At 33.9% G+C, this 21,086-nt stretch overlaps 2 protein-coding genes across 5 annotated transcripts in view; both read left to right on the forward strand.

The window, feature by feature from the left end:
* Positions 1–17,679, forward strand: part of LOC145933154 (uncharacterized) — a 43,610-nt gene extending 25,931 nt beyond the window's left edge. For 2 of the 4 annotated variants that reach the window (XM_083032687.1, XM_083032686.1), the window contains exons 5-10: positions 11,530–12,008; positions 14,370–14,547; positions 14,673–14,894; positions 15,479–15,708; positions 16,158–17,494; positions 17,595–17,679. In XM_083032687.1, coding sequence (XP_082888813.1) covers positions 11,530–12,008; positions 14,370–14,547; positions 14,673–14,894; positions 15,479–15,708; positions 16,158–16,319 — 1,271 coding nt within the window. In that variant the 3' untranslated portion in view covers positions 16,320–17,494; positions 17,595–17,679. Of the gene's footprint in view, positions 1–9,965; positions 10,938–11,529; positions 12,009–14,369; positions 14,548–14,672; positions 14,895–15,478; positions 15,709–16,157; positions 17,495–17,594 lie in introns of those variants that run through there. The other 2 variants (XM_083032688.1, XM_083032690.1) reach the window with 2 other exon arrangements.
* Positions 937–6,822, forward strand: LOC145933156 (uncharacterized). Its single transcript, XM_083032692.1, has 3 exons — positions 937–1,406; positions 1,508–1,637; positions 1,744–6,822. The coding sequence occupies exons 1-3, from the start codon at positions 1,009–1,011 to the stop codon at positions 1,762–1,764; spliced, it is 549 nt and encodes a 182-aa protein (XP_082888818.1). The 5' UTR covers positions 937–1,008; the 3' UTR covers positions 1,765–6,822.
* Positions 17,680–21,086: the final 3,407 nt, after the last annotated feature.

A 21,086-nucleotide genomic window follows, 5' to 3' on the forward strand; every position in this document is an offset into this window, starting at 1 on the left:
CAGAAATATTCTCTACGGAAAAATTTCTAAGTGACGATCCAGCTAAGTGGCCATCGCGATTATCGAATAATGACGTGCAATATCTTGTACAAAATAAACCTCACTGTGTAAAACAGTTATCATATCCCAGAGATAATAATGGCAGATCGTTTTCCGATACTTATTTCATGCGCACGTTTAAAAATGGTGAAATATGCGAAAGAAGCTGGCTATTGTATTCACCCTCACAAAACAAAATTTTTTGCTTTTGTTGTAAACTATTTGCGGGTTGTAATAATACTTTGGCTAACGACGGTTTTTATGATTGGCAACACGCATTTCGTCACTTGTCAAGACATGAGAAAGGTTCAGAACATATACAACATTTTAAAAAGTGGACTGATTTGACCGTAGTATTCAAAACGGAAAGAACAATAGATCAACATGAGCAACGTATACTTCAGACAGAACAAAAACATTGGTATTTTGTAATTGAACGTATTCTACATGTCGTGAAATTCCTAGCTAAACAGAATTTAGCTTTCCGTGGATCTTCGAATAAACTGTTTGAACCGGACAATGGCAATTTCTTAAAAGCTATAGAAATGATATCCCAGTTTGATTCGGTAATGTCAGAACATATTCTCAGAATACAGCAGAGAAAAAACGACATTGTACCTACGTATTTATATTTATTAGGTAATATCATTCCAAACGAGATAATTTCTCTCGTTACAGATAAAATACGATCAACAATACTGGATAGCGCGAAACAGGCCAAGTATTTTTCTGTGATCCTCGATTGCACTCCAGACGTAAGTCACGGAGAACAACTAACCATGATAATTCGCTTCATAGTTGTAAACGCGGATACGAGAACGTATGAGATTAACGAACATTTTCTTGGATTTCATCCCATCAACGATTCTACCGATAGAAAGTATAACAACATTTCTTCTTAAAATTCATGAAGATTATAACTTGAACATTCAAGATTTGCGTGGTCAGAGTTACGATAACGGCGCGAATATGCGTGGAAAATATCGTGATGTACAAAAGAGAGTACTAGATATCAATTCCCGAGCATTTTTCGTTCCTTGCGCTGCTCATAGCTTAAATTTAGTTGTTAGTGATGCAGCCAAAGTAAATCTTGAAACCGTGGATTTCTACAGTACAGTTCAAGCGCTTTACAATTTTTTCTCAGGCTCGACTAAAAGGTGGAATGTTCTAAAACAGCACATTACAAAATTAACGCTGAAGTCAATCTCAGATACAAGATGGGAAAGTAGAATCGAAGCCATAAAGCCATTACAATACAAGTTAGGCGAAATATATGACGCTTTGATGGAACTGACGAGTATTAGTGAAATGGATATTCAAATTTGTCATGAAGCACAATGTCTAGCACAAAAACTTTGCAGTTTTAAGTTTGTATGCTCAACCGTCATTTGGCATGAGATTCTTTCGAAAATAAATGTTGTTAGTAAAATACTTCAAGACCCCGAAATGAATATTTTTTCATTAACAGAAGTTCTGAAAAATCTCGTATCAAATTAACAGATAAACGATCTGATGAAGGATTTGAAGACTTTGTCACGCGTGCTAAGGAATTGGCTAAAATTATTGAAGCTGATGAAGACTTCCCAAATTCAGTAAAAGTACGTCAGAGGAGGAAAACAAAACAGTTCAATTATGAACACAGATATGAAACAATTACAGATCCTAAAAAAAACTTTAAAATAAATTTTTACTTTTGTATTTTAGATACAGCAATCAACTCCTTAAACAAACGTTTCGAGTTATTAAAACAGCACAACGAAATTTTTGACTTTCTGCGCCATAGTTCGTCTCTTAAAAAAATGAATAAAGAGCACATTTTGGAACAGTGCATGAAACTACAAGCAAAACTTTCAAACAAAGCTGGAACAGAAAGTGATATCGATGGTGCCGAGTTATACGACGAATTGTGTATACTCTTGCACGGAATGCTGTCGCCCGATATGAATTCCAGTGCAATGCTGAATTATTTATTAAAAAATAATTTGCAACAGGTGTTTCCGAATTGGGATAATAATCCAATCTGGGTCCCTCTCCGCAGCTCCCGACGAACTTCCCGTTGACGAGACCACCGTGATAAAGGAAGGCTCCACCTCCTGATCGTCCTCACTGTCGCTGCCGTCGCGAACCACCTCCGGCGACCGAGCATGCTCGCTAGAGTCCCTGCTCAGTTTCCGCGAACCAACACCAATTTCACTTAACTGGGGAGGCTCGATAGAGTCTCTCCCCCGTTCACGCGCACCACTCGCCAGTGTCACCACCGAAGGTCGAGACTCCTTCTCTTCCGAAAGGATCCCGATAGTCCTTGATTAGATCGGATTTCAACAAATCATCCCTTAGTCCTATTAGATAATTGAAGTCCTTGTGCTCACGATCAACCTCTGAGCAGGTTTCCACAAACTCAACAAGCCGTTTGCGGATCCTCCATAGTGGGAGATGGGAATCTTTACGTGAGTTTGCGAATATTGTTAACATTGCCAGTCACCGTAGCTTCGGGTGAAAGATTGTTTTCAAAACTTAAATTAATAAAAAATTATTTGCGTTTGACTGTCTCAGGAAATATTAACAAAAGCAACAATTTCGATCGAGCATGAAATCGCGAGCAAATTAGAAACATCGAAGCTTATCAAACAATTTGTTGAAGAAAGCAAGACGCGCGCGTTTTATATAAAAAATAGAGTTTTATATATATTGTTACGTCCTCGGGGTGACCTTTGCAATATCTCGCAAAAGGACGTCTCTCGCACTCACTCACTCTCACACGCGCACGAAATGAATTAACACGCGTAAGGAAGAAAGGATCTTTAATAAAATGATCCAATACACGAATGCGACGAAATATAATAATATATGCATTCAGAATGCGAAAAAGAATAGTAATCAGGTCTCGTAGCGTCCGCTCGATGCATCGGCTAGATCAAATCTAAATATGGCGCCGGAAAAACATCCGCACCCGGTTGTTAATAAACAACCCTCCTAGCGATGATACTCGGGGGATGAAATGAAGGCGCTCAGGGGAAGAAAACCAGGGACGTAACACTGCCCCCCTTCTTCAAGATTGTCGTCCCGACAATCAGAGAGGGTTATCCAACGCTGCCGTAAAACTCCGATGTCGACTCCAGGATCCCGACGAATTTCTTTGTTCCATCCTGGGCTCCTGCCGCAGATTTTCGAACCATCCGCCATTTCGGATCCAATTGCACATCCACGTCGATTCCAGGGCACCGACGAGCCTTCCTGCTCTACCCTGGACTGCTGTCACAGGTTACCGAGCGACTCCTGGTCCCAATCGACCGACAACCAAACGTCGACTCCAGGGTTCCGGCGAACCATCCTGCTCTACCCTGGGCTGCTGCCTCAGGTTACCGAACGATCCGCCGTTGGAATCCAATCGACCGATGTTCTTTCCGTCGCGTCCTGATCTCCCTGCGAACTCCAGAAAACTTCAGACAAGGGGGGGGGTAGCTTCCGTGGACCCGTCGTCCCTCGTGGACTCCCCAAGTCCCCGCCTCGGCATTTGCCCGAAGTCCCGCGGGAAAACCACGGATTAAAAACCGCGGGCGAGGCAGTCTTCTTAGAGTGAAACGAAGACGAAAACTTCTCTCTTCCTGGAAGGCTCAGCTCGATAAACGTCTCATCCGCCATCTCCAGGAAACTTTCCCCCGAAGCAAAACCTCTTTACGACTCAGGAATCGGGAATCAGATCATACTCTGAAAAATAAGACGAAAAATTACGCAGTAATTAATTCTCTCTAAATCTAATCAATAAGATTTCCCTTTGACTCTACTAAACGATAGACATTTCCGGGCTCCAATCTACTCTAATAATCTTAAGTTAAGTTCTCTCAATAAAAGGAGCTAACCTATCCGCGTGTACGACTTTCTTTTTATGCCTAGCAGTTCTCTGGATGCAGTAAACTACATCATTGAACTTTTTTACTACCAAGTAAGGCCCTTCCCAGTTGCTCTGCAATTTTTGAGCCTTCCCTTTGCTTCTTCTGGGATTATAAAACCAGACTCTCTCTCCTTCCTCGAAGAGAATCGTTCTAGCTTTCTTATCATATCTAGCTTTCACTTGCGACGATTTCAAAGCCATACGCTCTCTAACACCAGAATGGATTTCCTCTAATTTCTCGTTCAAATTTTCCACGAAATCTCCTCCCGAAGGCAATCTATCTTCAAATCTAGGACTTCCCTGTAATAAGTCTATAGGCAATCTAAGCTCACGAGCAAAGTATAATTCTGCAGGGGTCACTCCTGTGGTCTCGTGCTTTGAGGATCTATAGAAACATAGGAATCCACTCGTCCCAAAAGAAACATAGGAATCCCCTCGTCCCAATCTTTCTGATTTTCAGAAATGTACTTCGCCAAATAATTAACAATCGTCTGATGTTGACGTTCTACTTGGCCGTCAGATTGGGGATGAAGAGCAGTGGTCCTTGTTTTCTTAATTCCAAGGAGTTGCATTAGTTCCGCAAATAACTGCGATTCGAAGTTCTTTCCCTGATCTGTGTGAATTTCCAGAGATACTCCGTGCCTGGAGACAAACTGGTTCACAAAAACTTCAGCCACCGTCTTGGCTCTAATGTTCTTCACAGGGAAAGCCTCTACCCACTTCGTAAAACAATCTACTATAACAAGCAGATATTTATTCCCTGACTTAGTCAATGGAAGAGGACCAAGGATATCCATCTGTACCCTATCTAATGGAGCTTCGACGTTGTAGATTTGCAAAGGAGACTTTCCTTTCCCTGCAGGACCTTTCTTTGACACACAAATCTTGCAAGTTCTGCACCACTTCTCCACGTCCTGTTTGCAGCTTGCCCAAAAGAATCTTTTTCGGATCTTCTCTAGAGTCTTGTTAACTCCAAAATGTCCTCCCGACGGAGAATCGTGTGTTTCCTGAAGAATTTCTTTAATCCGATCTTGAGGAACTATTAGTTGGAGGAAACTGGTTCGTAGATTCGGGGCTTCCCATCTCTTATAGAGAATTCCATCTTTCAGGACCAGAGAATCCCAGTAAGACCAGTAAATTTGAGCCGAAACATTTCTAACAGGAACTTCCGAATGTAATGGTCTTCTTCCTATCTCTTTTCCTCGTATTATAAATGAGATGTTAGAATCCTTTTGCTGTGCTTCACGCCATTCCGCAAGGTCTTCGTCAGCTAGTACAATACGAGCGACCATTTTTTCAGATTCTTCTGCGCTTTTCCTTTCCACCTTAGCGCAATATTCACATCCGAAAGTCTCACATAATCGCCTCGATAGTTCGTCGGCATTCTTGTGAGATTGTCCTTTTCGATGTATCACTTCAAACTCAAATTCCTGTAGTCTTTCCAGCCATCGTGCCAATTGTCCTTCCAAATCCTTAAAAGACATCAACCACTTTAACGACACATGATCAGTGCGAATCACAAACGACCTAAAAGATAATGTCGGAAAAATTTCAAAGAACCTACTATCGCTAATAATTCTCTACGAGTGACACAATAATTCCGCTCAGCCTTGCTAAGCACTTTACTAAAATACGCGATAACTTTTTCTTCTCCAAATTGTCTTTGAGACAATACCGCACCGATACAAATATTAGAAGCGTATCTAAAACGAATTCATCCTCCCCCTTAGGAAAAGATAATATCGGAGAAGACGATAACATCAGCTTCAATTGATCAAATGCATTTTGGCATTCACTTCCCCAAACAAATTTAACTTGACTTTCTGTCAGCGCGTAAAGGGGCTTTGCCAAAGAAGAAAATCCTTTCACAAATTTCCTATAATACGAACAAAACCCTAAGAAACTTCGCAACTGTTTCTTTGTATGGGGGATCGGCCAATCTTTTACGGCAACAATCTTTTCCGGATCCGTAGTCACGCCCTCTTCGGAAATTATATGTCCCAAATATTTTACATTTTTTTGGAAGAAAATACATTTTTTTGGATTAATTTTTAAATTAGCTTCTTTTAATCGCGAAAATACTAAATTTAAATTTTCGAGCATTTCTTCAAAACTTTTTCCAAAAATTATTACGTCATCCAAATATACCAAACATATTTTTGATAATAAACCGTGTAAAACTTTCTCCATAAGTCGTTCAAATGTCGCGGGGGCGTTACATAAACCGAACGGCATTACTGTAAATTGCCAAAGACCTCTGCCGATCGAGAAGGCCGTCTTTTCTTTGTCCTCCGATCGGACTTTTAGTTGCCAATAACCACTTTTCAAATCTAATGTGGAAAACCAACAATTACCTGTAAGTTGATCTAAAATGTCGTCGATTCTGGGAAGGGGGTATGAATCCTTTACCGTGATATTATTTAACTTCCGGTAATCGACGCAAAATCTTAAACTGCCATCCTTTTTCCTCACCATGACGACCGGAGAAATCCAGGGACTTTGTGATTCCTCAATAACTCCTTGTTCTCTCATATCCTCAATTATTTTATCTACTTCCTTCCTTAAATGAATTGGAATTCGACGAGGTACCTGCTTTATGGGGAGAGAGTCTTTCACATTGATAACATGTTCAACAACATTGCAATTGCCAGCCACAATAATTTCAGAGAATACATCGCAAAAATTATTCAAAAAGTCAGCGAAAATTTCTTCTTGTGTGTTTTCCAAATTGGTTGAATTATTTTCAAAAAGTTCCTTTAAGATAGATGGAATTTTAAAAGAATTTTCAATCCGAGAACAATTATAAACTTTATTTATTTCTTTTTTGTTAAATTCAAAATCAAAAATATTTTCTAAATTAATTTTCTTAAGAAAATCGGCTCCTAATAGGTAATCGTCATTTATGTCAGCAACGAACATGGGAATCAAAATAGAATATTTTCCAACTTCTACTCTAACCTCAACTTGAGATTATTACTTTTTCTCCTGTTGGATATTTTAAATTACAATTTTTAACTCTAACCTTTTTCATATTGTATTTATCAACTTTCTATTTAACAAGGAAATATCGGAGCCTGTGTCAATCTTTAAAGAACATTTCTTTCCATCTATCTTTCCATTATAATAGAAATTATTTTCCCTAATTCTACCGATACTAAAATCTATAAATCGATTTTTCGGGGTTTGTGAGTAAGTCGAGCGCACCCCGCGCAGCTCAACTAAACCGCGTTTCCCTTTTCTTCAGGACATTCAAATCGAAAATGTCCTGTTTTTCCACACGTCCAACATTCTTTCCCTTTCGAGGAAAAATTATTTCCTCGCCATTTCCCTCCCGAAGGATTTTTCTTTCCGACATCTTTCTGCGCGTCATTTCCGTTCCGCGCGTTTTCGTTTCCGCCTTTTGATAAAAATTCGACTTTCCAAAATTTCTATTAAATCTTCCGAAATTTTCTTTTCCCTTTTCGAAATTTTCTCCCTGTATTATTTTCACTGTTTTTGCTCTCTCAACGGCCAAATTTAAGGAGGTTATTCCCTCTAATTGGAGAGTCCTCCTCAAGAAACCATCGGAGAGAGCCGAAACAAATTGCGCGCACGCGATTTTATCTCTCACCGCGAAAGGACACTCCGGATATGCTAATCGCGACAGTCTTTCTAACTCGGCACCGAAAGAGGCTAAATCTTCTCCGTACTTGTCTACGATTAGTGAACAGCGAGTAGTAATTTTTGGTTAAATTCCCCTCCCCGAAAAGAAGCTCAAGCTTCGACTTTAATTCTGAAAAATTTTAATGATCAAAATTCTCTATATTTTCTAAGACAGTCCGCGCTTTCCCTCTCAAACTCGCGGTCAAAGCTACTGTTTTAGTCGATTCGTCCCAATTATTTGCACGCGCGATTAAAAGAAATTGCGAGAGGAACTCTCGCAGCGGAACTTTCCCGTCAAAAACGTCGGGCTTTAATTTAAAGCCCATTTTCGCGCGCAAATCGTTTTCGGGAATTACATCCGCGGAAACCCTGTTTTCGGAAAAATCTCCGCAAGCTCTATTCTCGGAAAGACTTAGCTGTGTGTCTTCCCGCGAAGCGATTCTCTGCTCCAACTGCCGCAGCTCCTCGTCGCGTTGTTGCAACACCGCTTCGAAGCGGATTTGTTGTTCCCGACGCTCCTCTCGCAGCTGACGAATCTCCTCCATTGCAGTCTGCAAGAGATCTCCCTGCGTCGACGTGTGTTCCGTCGGCTCCTCGCTGACGGTGTCTCGAGACGGAGCTTGCGATCGGGTTTTCCTCGGCGAATGTTGTATTGCCATCTCTCAAATCCTTCGTAGCTCGTTGTTCGTTCGATCCCGGACGAGCCCCCAAAATGTTACGTCCTCGGGGTAACCTTTGCAATATCTCGCAAAAGGACGTCTCTCGCACTCACTCACTCTCACACGCGCACGAAATGAATTAACACGCGTAAGGAAGAAAGGATTTTTAATAAAATGATCCAATACACGAATGCGACGAAATATAATAATATATGCATTCAGAATGCGAAAAAGAATAGTAATCAGGTCTCGTAGCGTCCGCTCGATGCATCGGCTAGACCAAATCTAAATATGGCGCCGGAAAAACATCCGCACCCGGTTGTTAATAAACAACCCTCCTAGCGATGATACTCGGGGGATGAAATGAAGGCGCTCAGGGGAAGAAAACCAGGGACGTAACAATATTATATATTTATATATATTTATATCAATTTAAGTTCAATTAATGCAATGTTCATTTTATGTTAATGTTTATTTTCAATGTTAAAATATTCGAATTTCATAACTGTTTTATTAATATAATATATTAAATAATATATTTCTAAAATAATATGTTTTAAACTATTGTATTAGTATATTAACGTTCAATGTTCCCTGTAATAAATATAAAACAATTAAAATTTTATTCTACACACATTATTTTGTATTTGAGAAACACTTCTGTCAATTAGAAAAGGGCGGCGGTGAAACACTCTGCGCCCGGGCGCAATAAACCCTTGAAATGGCCCTGATTGGAAAGATGAAACTGTAAAACGGACAGAAAATGAAACGGAGAAACGATAAAATAAATTTAATTAAAAAATTTATTATTTAAAATACATACCTCTTTTGACGCATGAGTACGTAGATTAATCCTCATCATTACACACATCACAGTAAGACAGAGACAAATGGAGAAACGATGAGATGGAAAAACGATGAAATAATAAAATAATAAAATAATAAAATAAATTTAATAATATTTAAAATACATATCTCTTCGCGCGAGTATGTTAATTAACCCTCATTACATGCATCATGATACAAACTATCAAAATATATATAACTATATATATATAACTGTCAAAATAAAAATCGATATCTGTCAGAAGCGCCGCTATGCGACAGAATCGTGATATGTAGAATTTTCCGGAGACGACCAAGGAGAAGAAGACGTTTCTTAATTATATATTTTCTGTTTCGGACTTTGCATAATAATATCTCTGGTTATAGATTACGTAGAGCAAAAATAAAGACATTTTTGTTATATAATTAGGACCCAAGCTATCCATTCAGACCATTAAGAACTCGATCGGTTCAGTCGTTATATGAGATCCGATAATATAATAGTACAGGAGGCCGTGAACATTTTTTACACTTATTTTCGCAGTCAATGAATATCGATAGAATTGTTCCATTAGTGATGCTGATTAACAAATCGCCAGTCTGGCAACGATTTTCCGATGGATCAAGTCAGAAAAAGCTTTGAAAAATACAAATGCGTTGCACTTTCTTTCGCACTCGTGCAGATATTATCTAATTTGTCATAAACAATTTTATTAATTAACTAATTAATTTTTATGAAAGTAATAAAGTTTTTTAGTCGAAAAATTAATGTGTAAAGTTTTAAATTTTTACAATGTTGTTCATCTTAAAAATTTTTGGCTATATTACATTACAGTACTAGAATATACACCACATACTTATGTTCTTTTTATTACTTTCATAAAAATTTATTAGTTAATTAATAAAATTGTTTATGACAAATTAGATAACATTTGCAGTTTACAAAATATGCACATGCATATTTTCTTTATGTTCAAAGGTATAAAAAAACAGATATGAGAAAGTAGAATGCAAGTCGTCTGTGTATAATCGAAAATACAGAATTGAGCGCTAGCCAGTTAATGTGTTAGGCGAGCCTGGTGAGGCTCTGGTGATTCTGAATAGCAGCCAGACTTTTTTCCATTTATTTATAGTATAGACTATCATCTGATAAATTTTCAGCACTGCGAAAATAAAACTGCCGCTTCTGTACGAGTGCGAATGAAAAACATTCCGATCGCTTATGAATTTGCAGGTTTTGCGTCTTTCGATCAGTCTGACGAGGCTTTGGTGGTCCCGTATTATAGCTAGACTGTTTCTTTTGCTATTTTTATAATGCAAATTATCATCAAACAAATTTTCAGCACTGCGAAAGTAAGCGCAATGATTTTCTATTATATTTTTCCAAATTTTGAGATGCCGCCAGATTCACTTGCCAACCTCGCAGATCAGCCAGACTGATTTTTAACTACATTTTATGATAATATTAGTTAGTAGAATAAGTTTCGTTAATGCGAAAATAAGTGCAACGATTTCCGGAAATCGACCTGATTTTCCGATCGACGGATTTATCGAAAAATCATAGTCAGACTCATTTTCCATACCTCGAGATCAGCCAGACTGCTTTTTTAGTAAGTTTTCTAATAATGTTAAGTAGTACAAGAAGTTTCATGACTGCGAAAATAAGTGCAACTCATTTGTATTTTTCACCCATCGAACCCAGCGGAAAATCGTTGCCAGACTGGCGATTTGTTAATTAGCATCATTAATGGAACAATTCTATCGATATTCACTGACTGCGAAAATAATTGTAAAAAATGTTCACTACCTCCTGTACTATAAGGAATTCGCAACTGGGCCGTTCGCGTATATATACACGGTGCGTCTCGCTGTCGCTATCGGTACGCTACGCTTTACTTGGCGCGAGACACTATCATGTCTCTTGATATATACATATATATATATTTAATAAAAATAAATATATATATATAATTTCTAATACTTATGTACTATAGGGCAATGAGTGGCTATCTGACAAAGGAATAACCTGGCATATAAAATATTTTATATGAAAAGTGTGCAAATTGAAAATTTGCACATTGCTTTCTCACCATTTTATTTCGCTCACTAAGCTTTCTTTATGAGAAAATCAAAATTGAAAAATTATTTGCTCATAGAGGAAGCTTAATGAGCGAAGTAAAATGGTGAGAAAGCAAAAAAAAAAGATGTGCATAAGTTTCCAACTTGTACATTTTTTTCATATCTTTTTACCATTCCGACGGTATTTGCTCGGAAATATGTATAAAACCCGATTTTTTTCAAGGGGCCGATACATATAATAATATATGTCTTTTACTTTGATCTAGATAACAACATTCAAAGCTCATTAAAATCGAAAACAGGTTCGCGAGATTCTTTAGTGAAAGAAGAGTCTTAGGATCTAATAGAGGACCGTTATCTTTATTCTGTTCTAATATTTATATGCTATTATAGAAACTGCGCTGCATGTCATGCAACTGACTACTCCGAAAGTAATCTTCTGCAGCGAGAAACCCGCGAACATTATTTTGAGAGCGATAAAAAAGAGCAACTTCAACCCCATTGTTGTTATCTTTGGTAATCATCATCCAGACGCGATCGCGTTTGCAAACATTGTGAATATTCACAGCGATGCAGAAGTGACAAATTTTCGATATGTCGAGATCGACGACATCAAGCAAACGGCGTGCATTATACACTCCTCAGGCACCACTGGAATGCCGAAAGGCGTCGAAATGTCCAATTACTGCTTATTATTCGTCAGCGAGGATACAAACGTAAATTTGAACAATGCGGTGTCAATTTGGTTTTCATCACTTTATTGGATCAGCGGAATATTGATGAACATAAAATCAATCGTGCAGGGTGCCACAGTGATTCTATATCCGGAATTCGATGAAGAAATGACGTGTAAACTAATCGAAAAATACAAGGTAAAAGCTAATGAAGAAAATTGCGACAACGTATACAGGGTGTAACAAAGCAATCGTATCAGCCGTTTTTTGAGGAAAATTTTTTTTTTAATGTTTCAGACAAAAGTTGTAGAATTTTAAGTGTCGCATTAGATAGCAATATTATTATGACCTTAATGAGTGTTGTCATGGTCACGTAAAGATCACCTTCAATTTCTTAAATGGAACCCTCTATTTTTTATTGCATATTCTTGTAGCTTATCTCGAGAACTTTCGATAACACTATAATTGAATTATTTTTCATTAAGTACTTTCCGAGTTATGAGACTTAAAGTTTTCAGTAGTTTGACATAAAATATAAAATATCTTGTGAAATATATTTAATTTTCGGTAATCTTACCTTAAGATCATAATAATATTGCTATGTAATGCGCCACTTAAATCCCTACAACTTTTGTCTGAAACATTTCAAGAAAATGCGTATTTTCCTCAAAAAACGATTGATACAGTCGCTCTGTTACACCTTGTATATAAGGGAAAGTATACTAAATCGTACTGTTCGTTAAATCGTATCTCTATTGCATGTTTTAAACAAAGTTAAAATATTTTAAAGTGTTAATGCTGTTGTATCGCAACTAACGTCACTCTAATGCCGCAATGTTTGTTTCCTTTTCATGTGATCCGTTGATGAGTGACGTTCATAATTCTTTTGGTATAAATAAATAAATGTGATCTGATGTTCTAGATGTCGGCCAATAGAGCCAAGCGCGAAAATTAATTTCTAATTTTTCGGAACAGTATCTCTTGGTTTGAGATCACTGAGTTCCATTTGATTAATTATCAATTAACCTCGTACTTACAATGGAAAAATAGGCGAGAAAAATATAGGTCCGAAAAGTCGCTGAAGCGGGAATTAATTTTCGCGCTTGGCTCTATTGGCCGACATCTAGAACATCAGATCACATTTATTTATTTATTATTTATTAATATTGAGAGCCGATTAAATAAAAAAAAAAAAAAATATATTTTCTTAAGTTTACGCCTGGGCCTAATCATGGCGTTATTTACAAAACATCTATTTTAGAAGGCAAATGAAAAATATAGGATCGAAAGGGTCTGAATAGCTTAGTGGTAAGAGCAGTCGCCCGGAAAGCGAAAGACGCGGGTTCAATTCCCGCTTCAGCGACTTTTCGGACCTATATTTTTCTCGCCTATTTTTCCATTGTAAGTACGAGGTTAATTGATAATTAATCAAATGGAACTCAGTGATCTCAAACCAAGAGATACTGTTCCGAAAAATTAGAAATTAATTTTCGCGCTTGGCTCTATTGGCCGACATCTAGAACATCAGATCACATTTATTTATTTATTATTTATTAATATTGAGAGCCGATTAAATAAAAAAAAAAAAATATATATTTTCTTTTGGTATAATTTTCATGTAATATTCGGTACCCCCAGTGCCTAAGCTATTATATTGAGAAAGATAAGCAATTAAACTTATTATTAAAGCACTTTTTCATCTTATTTAGTCCTGTATATAGACCGTTGAAAAATCAGCAAAATCAGTAAAATGTTTTAAGATTATTTTTTTATTTACAAATTTGACAAAGCAATGGAAGTTCGGTAAAACGTACCATTAACTTTTTCCTATTGTACTCATGCGATTTACTAAATTTATTTTTTTTACTTAGATATAGTTTTTTTTTATACTTATGTAGGTGAACAACTGAAAAAAATATTATCATATTTTATAATTATATTGAGATAATACTAATTTATATTTTTGTGCGATATAAAAAGTATTTTTGTTTTTTTGAAGAAAAATTATGATTATAAATATGACATTCTTATAGATATGTTTTGTTGTAGACTGAGAATTTTGGTAGAAAACGGAACTTCATTTTTGTTACAATTTTTTAATTTTATTGTTAGAGGTACAATTTAAAAATTTATGGATATTATTTAACAAACCGGTATTGTAAACCAAATTCCATTTTTTCTTAATTTTTTATTTATAATATAAAACAATGATAAATTTGTATTAATGTTTAGCATGTATCGTTGACAAAGACCTAGAGTTTCAAATGAATAAAAAATTTTTCTTTGCTAGTTTTATAGCAATTTTAATATTTACCTTAAGGATCGATTTAGCATACTTTCTCCTATATACAAGGTATCCTAAAAGTTCTGCAACAGTCAACTATTTGGAAAACAAAGGCTTTTTGAGAAAAATGTTTCAAATAAAAGTTGTAGAGCTTTAAGTAGCTGTTATAATGCATATTTATTAAATATTATTAAAGTACATAACATTTATATTATCACGTTACTGGCATATTGTAATACGAAAATATAAATCTTTTTTCTTATTTTGCTATTCAGGTAACGGTGATTTTTCTAAGCCCGAGCATGATCAATCGATTTCTTAAAGCGGGTTATGTAAAAAGGTATTCATTATCATCTTTGGCAGTTATAATATGTACCGGTGCGATAATCAAGCCAAAAGTACAGGAAGAAATTAGATGTATCTTACCGCATGTTCAAATGTTACAAGGTTTCGGTGAGTATCCTAGTGTAATAAAATATTATAAATACAATATTAATACATAATAAATAAGATAATATGTAATAAATAAATAAGGAAGATTTATCGTGGAAATTCGATTATTTTACTGGTATTTTTAGCAATGACAGAACTCGGTGGACTCGCAACATTACAGCTTCCGCATCACAAGGCTGGATCTTGCGGGACGGTAGTCGAGAATGTGGAAATGAAAATCGTAGATCCAGAAAACGGAAAAATCCTTGGTCCGAATAATCCGGGAGAATTATGGATAAAGACAGTGATCATAATGAATGGCTACTACAGAAATCCTGAAGCGACAAAAAACACTGTTGATGAGGAAGGTAAAAAAGCTTCTTTCATTTTACGCACAAACATGCAACAATAATATAATAATGTTAACAATAATATAACTTTTTTAAATTAAATTAATTATTTATGTACTTTATTTATACGCGGACCGGCCAGTTGAAAGTACCTTACAATAAAAATAAAAATTTATGCTAATTAATTTTTTTCTTATTTCTTTAATTAGATATATTTTAACTAAAAAAGAACTGTTGTGTACAAATAATTGTTTCAATTTCCTACAAAAATAATAATATTAAAAATTAAATATTTCTGTAAATAATAAAAAATAAAAATTAATACAGAAAAAAGAAATTAAAGTAAAAAAATTTAATTAAAAAACTTGACGCTCTTAATTTCATTAGTGTATTATTCAGTTTGATAGTTTTTACCAAGTTTTTAAAAACTTTTTAACACTGATTTGTACAAATTAAAATAAAACTATTTTGTACAACAATTTTTTGCAATAATACAGTTTTTCATATAACTGGGTATACTTAGCGTCGTGTATTTGGCAAACTTTTTTTTAGGAAATAAAGTTTTTAGAAAGTATACTATAAAAAAAGTTAAATTTTTTTAGGATGGCTGCATTCGGGTGATATAGGTTATTTCGACGAAGACGGAGAACTCTTTATTATCGATAGGATAAAAGAACTTATAAAATACAGAGGATTTCAAATTTCACCTGGAGAAATTGAAGGTGTCTTAATAACACACCCAGCAGTGATGGAAGTTGCAGTATTAGGAGTGCCTCATCCAATAGATGATGAACATGTTGTTGCTTTTATTACTAAAGTGCCTGGTGCAAAGGTATAATCTTATTGCAATTGTAATGAAATCACAGAGATTCTATAAAATGGCAATTTAGCAATAGCGAATTGAGAAGTTTTGGAAATTATTAAAATAATTTCTTTAAAAAACTTATATAATATATTTTTTAATAAACTTATCTTGAAGATTTCCATTTTTTTACTCCATAGATTCTTTATTTTAGAAATAGACACGTGTGTAAATTTCTAAATTTTTTAATATAATAAATATGTCTTATTATTAGATAAATATATGCAGGAAAATTTAAATATTTATTACATGTACAGAGTATATGAAAACAATTAACAAATAAAATGGATATTTTTCTTGTATTTTGATTTCTAATATACGTATATTTTTTTTATACATATATGTTGAAAGATTATCTCTCTTTCTTTTTTCTCTCTCTCTAATTATTTTTATTAAATATAAAATTATTTTTTGTGTAGGTAACGGAGCAAGAGTTAATAGACTTTGTGGCAAATAACATGATGGATCAATATAAACTTCGCGCTGGAGTGATATTTCTGGATGCTTTCCCATATACAGGTTCAGGAAAAATATCCAGGAAAGAATTGAAAACAAGGGTTAAAAAACTAGCAGTTGAATAAAATATAATTAATTATATTTTATTACTAATTATTATATAATAATATAATATGATTATATAATAATAATCATGTAATAATATATAATAAATAATGTAATTATTAGGGATGTGCCGGATACTGAATTTTCCTGATAACCGGACACCGGATAATTCAACACTTTTTGCTACCGGATAACCGGATATTATCCGGCAATTATGCGAAGAAGCTGAAAAAATAAATTTAACTGTTTTTCAGTAAAGAAAAAATTATTTTTAAAGTTATATGTACGTTTGTTATTATTTCGCGCATAATTAACTATTTTAGATCGATAATTAAATTAATAAAAAATTTAATAAAAAATTAATATTAATTTAACTATTAATATTGGTGAATTATTTGAACTATACAGGATGTAACCAGTGTTTTCCGTTATCTAGATAAAATTATCTAGATGTTCATCTAGATGTAATCATTGTTAATTTTATCTTTTATCTATATAATTAAAGCATGTGGCATCTTTATCTGTATCTCAGATAAGAAAAATAATATCTTTTATAAAACATCTAAGATAATAATGTAATCAGTGCACTAATTGTGAGTACAATTTTTTCAATACCGCCTATTTGATTATATGATATCTGCAAGCCAGATATTGTAACTATATAGGAGGGAATGCTGACCTGAAAGTGACCCCAAGATCTGCGAAGAGAGAAAGATATATAGAGTCCTATTCGTCCTCTATGCGCGTGCGCTAAACTGGCGGACATATGGGGTGCTTTCGCGAAAGATCTAAATGATCCAGATTAAAATGATCCGTGCGTTATGATTGGCCAAATCTGAAATTTCATAGAATAAAGTTACAATGAGAGTCAATCTCATTGAAATTTTATTCGATGAAATTTCAGATTTGACCAATCACAACGCACGGAATACACGGATCATGTTAATCTGGATCATTTTGATCTTTCGCGAAAGCACCCATGGGCATGCGTTTGGAAACAACACATGCGCACAGAAGACGAATAGGAATCTATACCTTCCTCTCTTGTACAGATGTTGGCGACATTTTCAGACTAGCATTTTCCCTCTATATCGAAATGGCACAATTGCATATATAATCGCATTGGTCTTGCCGAATTAACGTGTTCCCGCTAATGCCAGATTGGAAACGAAAAAGCACATCATATTAGTATATGGTATGTATTGTATATTATATACGTATGGTCATTTTTGCTTCATAGATATTATTGCATTTATAATAATTGTTTTGTTTCTATTTGTTTCTCAATTTGGTAGCTCCCACGAAAAGTGAAAATAGGACCTAACCTAAACATCTGCTCTACACCGCTTACACTAGAAACATATTTTATGAAGTCTTCAAGTAAGCATATAATTGAATATTTTTATATTTTACATTTTACTGTTAGTAGTATAATACACAATTACTTTTGGTTGAACAGAAAATAAAGAAAAAATTCTAACCTCTTCAAGTTCTCTGGAAACTATGGAAACTCTGAAAACTATGGAGATCGAAGTCAATAATAATACAAATAAAAACACGGATAATACATTATCATCCTTACCTTCTCTACCATACATTTTAAGAGGAGAATTTTTTGAAATTACAAGTAAAAGCACGGACTCACGAATAATAACTCAATGTAAAAATTGTCCTAAAACGATCAACGGTTCTAGAACATTTACTGGAAATTTTTTCAGTCATTATAATGTAAGTTACACATCTCTTTTTTATTTTTTATTTATAGTGTTTAGATTCTTAAATTTATTTAGACATTTATTAGAATTCTAAAAACTAATGTTTTATGTTGAATTTCTTTTATATTAAATTATTTTTATTGGTTTTTTTAGAGAGTGCATCCTCATTTAATGCAAAAAATTAAATTAAAAAGATTAGATAGTAAGAAAACTACAGATCAACAAAAAATTCAAAGCATGGCATTTTTTGCAAGAAACAGATCCATTTCTGTAAAACAGGTTTGTATAATTTTATATATAATATTTAATGCACTGATAATAATATACTAAATATACTGATAATAATATACTAAACTATATATTGATAATATAATAAATAATAAATATACTAAAAACTCTTCTAAAATAATATTTTCTTTCTCTTACAGATACACAAGTTAATTTTAAATTACATAATTGAAGAAATGCGTCCTCTCAACACTGTTTATAAACCGGCGTTTAGAAATTTAATTTGTGGAATAGCAAATAATACATCTGAAAACATTTTACCTGGTAAAAGTGCACTGTCCACTGAAATTAACAAATTATATATAGAAAAAAAATGTGGACTAAAAGTATTATTGGAAAAACAAAATTATGTGTGTTTAACTTCTGACATTTGGTCGTGTAGAAACAGAAGTTATTTAGGAATGACTATTCATTTCATTTCAGAAACTTTAGAAAGAAAATCATATAGCTTAGCTTGTAAAAGAATTCGTTATAACCATACTTACGAAAATATTGCTTTAATCATGCATCATATATTGAAAGAATTCTTTTTAGATGTAGCTAAAGTTACTCACATAGTAACTGATAATGCCACAAATTTTGGCAAAGTCTTCAGATGCTTCGATGTTACGAGATTTGAAAGTTCTGATCGAATTCAATTTAATGTAGAAGAAAATGATATAAATGATATGGAAGACTCGGATTCAGATATTGAGATTAACGAATTTAACAAAATTGCAAAAAATGGCATTCTTGATAATGATAATGCTTTTACTGATGAATTAGGTGATGAAATTATTTTACCTCCACAAATAACTTGTTGTAGTCATAAAAATTAAGATTGGATGAAATTGAATTTTTAGAAGAATTTGTCATGATTATGTCTCCGTTAGCGACTAGTATTGATATTCTGCAAGGAGAAAAAATGTGTTTTTTAGGCTTAGTAGCGCCTACAATTATTATACTGAAACAAAAGTTTTCAAGTTTAACTCATTTATCATATTGCAAGCCATTGGTAGATGGAATAATAATAGCTTTAGAGAAGCAATTTAAACATATTTATGATTTTGACTGTTCTGACAGTAAATTATATATTATATCTGCTATCAGTTTACCTCGCTTTAAATTAAATTGGGTGCCAGAATGTCACATAGAGATGTGTAAAGAATTATTTTTGAAAGAAGTAGATACTTTTCATGCAAAAAATAGTTCTCGTGTTGAAAACAAATCAACATCTAGTAGTAGTGGAGAGGAAGATTTTTTTTATGATATCGACAAAAAAAGTGGAATGCATTGTTCGGTGCAGCCGATACTTAATAGTAACATCGAGGCGCTGTCATATTTAGAATCTAAAACCACAGATTTAGATTCTCTTAATCAATACCCTAATGTAAAAAACGTTTTCTTGAAGTATAATACCACGTTACCATCATCCGCGCCAGTGGAGCGCCTTTTCAGTTGCGGGCAACAGATATTTGTACCTCGAAGAAATCGTTTGTCCGACAGTACATTTGAGAAACTACTGTTTTTAAAAAACACAAACTTATAATTTAAGTATCTATAAACATCTTTATATATAAATTTATAACATATAATGTATTAATATTGAAATATATGCTTATTTTTCGTAGTTGTCATGATGAATGTATTATTTGTATATATCTTATGTAAATTGTTGCAAATATTATCTTAAAAGTATCTAGATAAAATATTTAACTAATTCATCTTTTATCTAGATATACTTAAACCGCAACTATCTTTATCTTATCTGAGATACATGCGCATATGTTTTATCTGTATCTAGATTATTTTAAATTATCTAAGCGCAACACTGGATGTATGTTCTCGTAATGGTCGCCACGATTTTTGAGACGCTTCCGACGAGTTTAAAGAAAAGTTTATATAGTAAAAATTAATTTGCTTTACGCTATAACATACAATAAAAATAAATTCAAACAAAATTTTTTTATAAAAAAATCAACGTCACCTTGAATTTTTTAAATGGAATCACCATACTTTTTTTATATAAATCAATTCCTCCCAATATTCTGCATAAAAAGTTATAAGGGTAGAATGGTTAAAAAATGAATAGTTTACAAAATATTTTATACTTTAATTTAACATAATTTTATATAAATTATGAAATATCTCATAAAGTATTCATTTCCAGATAATCTTACCTCGATACTTTTATGCACAAAATAATGAGAGGAACCAATTGGTGTAAAGAAAATACATAGTTGTTTATAAATAAAAATATGTAACTGTTGGTTGCAACTTACATACTTTTTCTGAAAAACAAATGTGTTTTCTTTACATTAATTGATTGCTCTTATTATTTTGTGCATAAAAGTATTAATGTAAAATCATCAGAAAATGAATATTTTACGAGATATTTCATAATTTATATAAGATTATGTCAAATTAAAATTTAAAATATCTTGTAAACTATTTACTTTTTGACTATCCTACCCTTATAACTTTTTATGCAGAATATTGTGAGGAATTGATTTATATCAGAGTTTCCCAAACTTTTTTGGCTCGCCGCCCCTTTTTCAAACATAATTTTTTTCAGCGCCCCCTAGGGAAATCTCTATCTCTATCTCTATCACAATTACATACATGCTAGCGCTCGCTTGTTAAGACCTATCATCTTATTTTTTAGATCGATCTGTTATAACTTGTATTTTGTACGTTTTCTTGAAAAATAAAGCGTGCCTTACATTATACAACTGTTGTTGTCGACATGTATTAACGGTTGATACATATGATTCTTGTGATGATGCATAATAATTGTATGTCTAT

This window comes from Prenolepis imparis, unplaced genomic scaffold, assembly GCF_030444845.1.
Source record: "Prenolepis imparis isolate NDT839.2.m4 unplaced genomic scaffold, iyPreImpa1.0 SCAF_2, whole genome shotgun sequence".
NCBI classification, from domain to species: domain Eukaryota; kingdom Metazoa; phylum Arthropoda; class Insecta; order Hymenoptera; family Formicidae; genus Prenolepis; species Prenolepis imparis.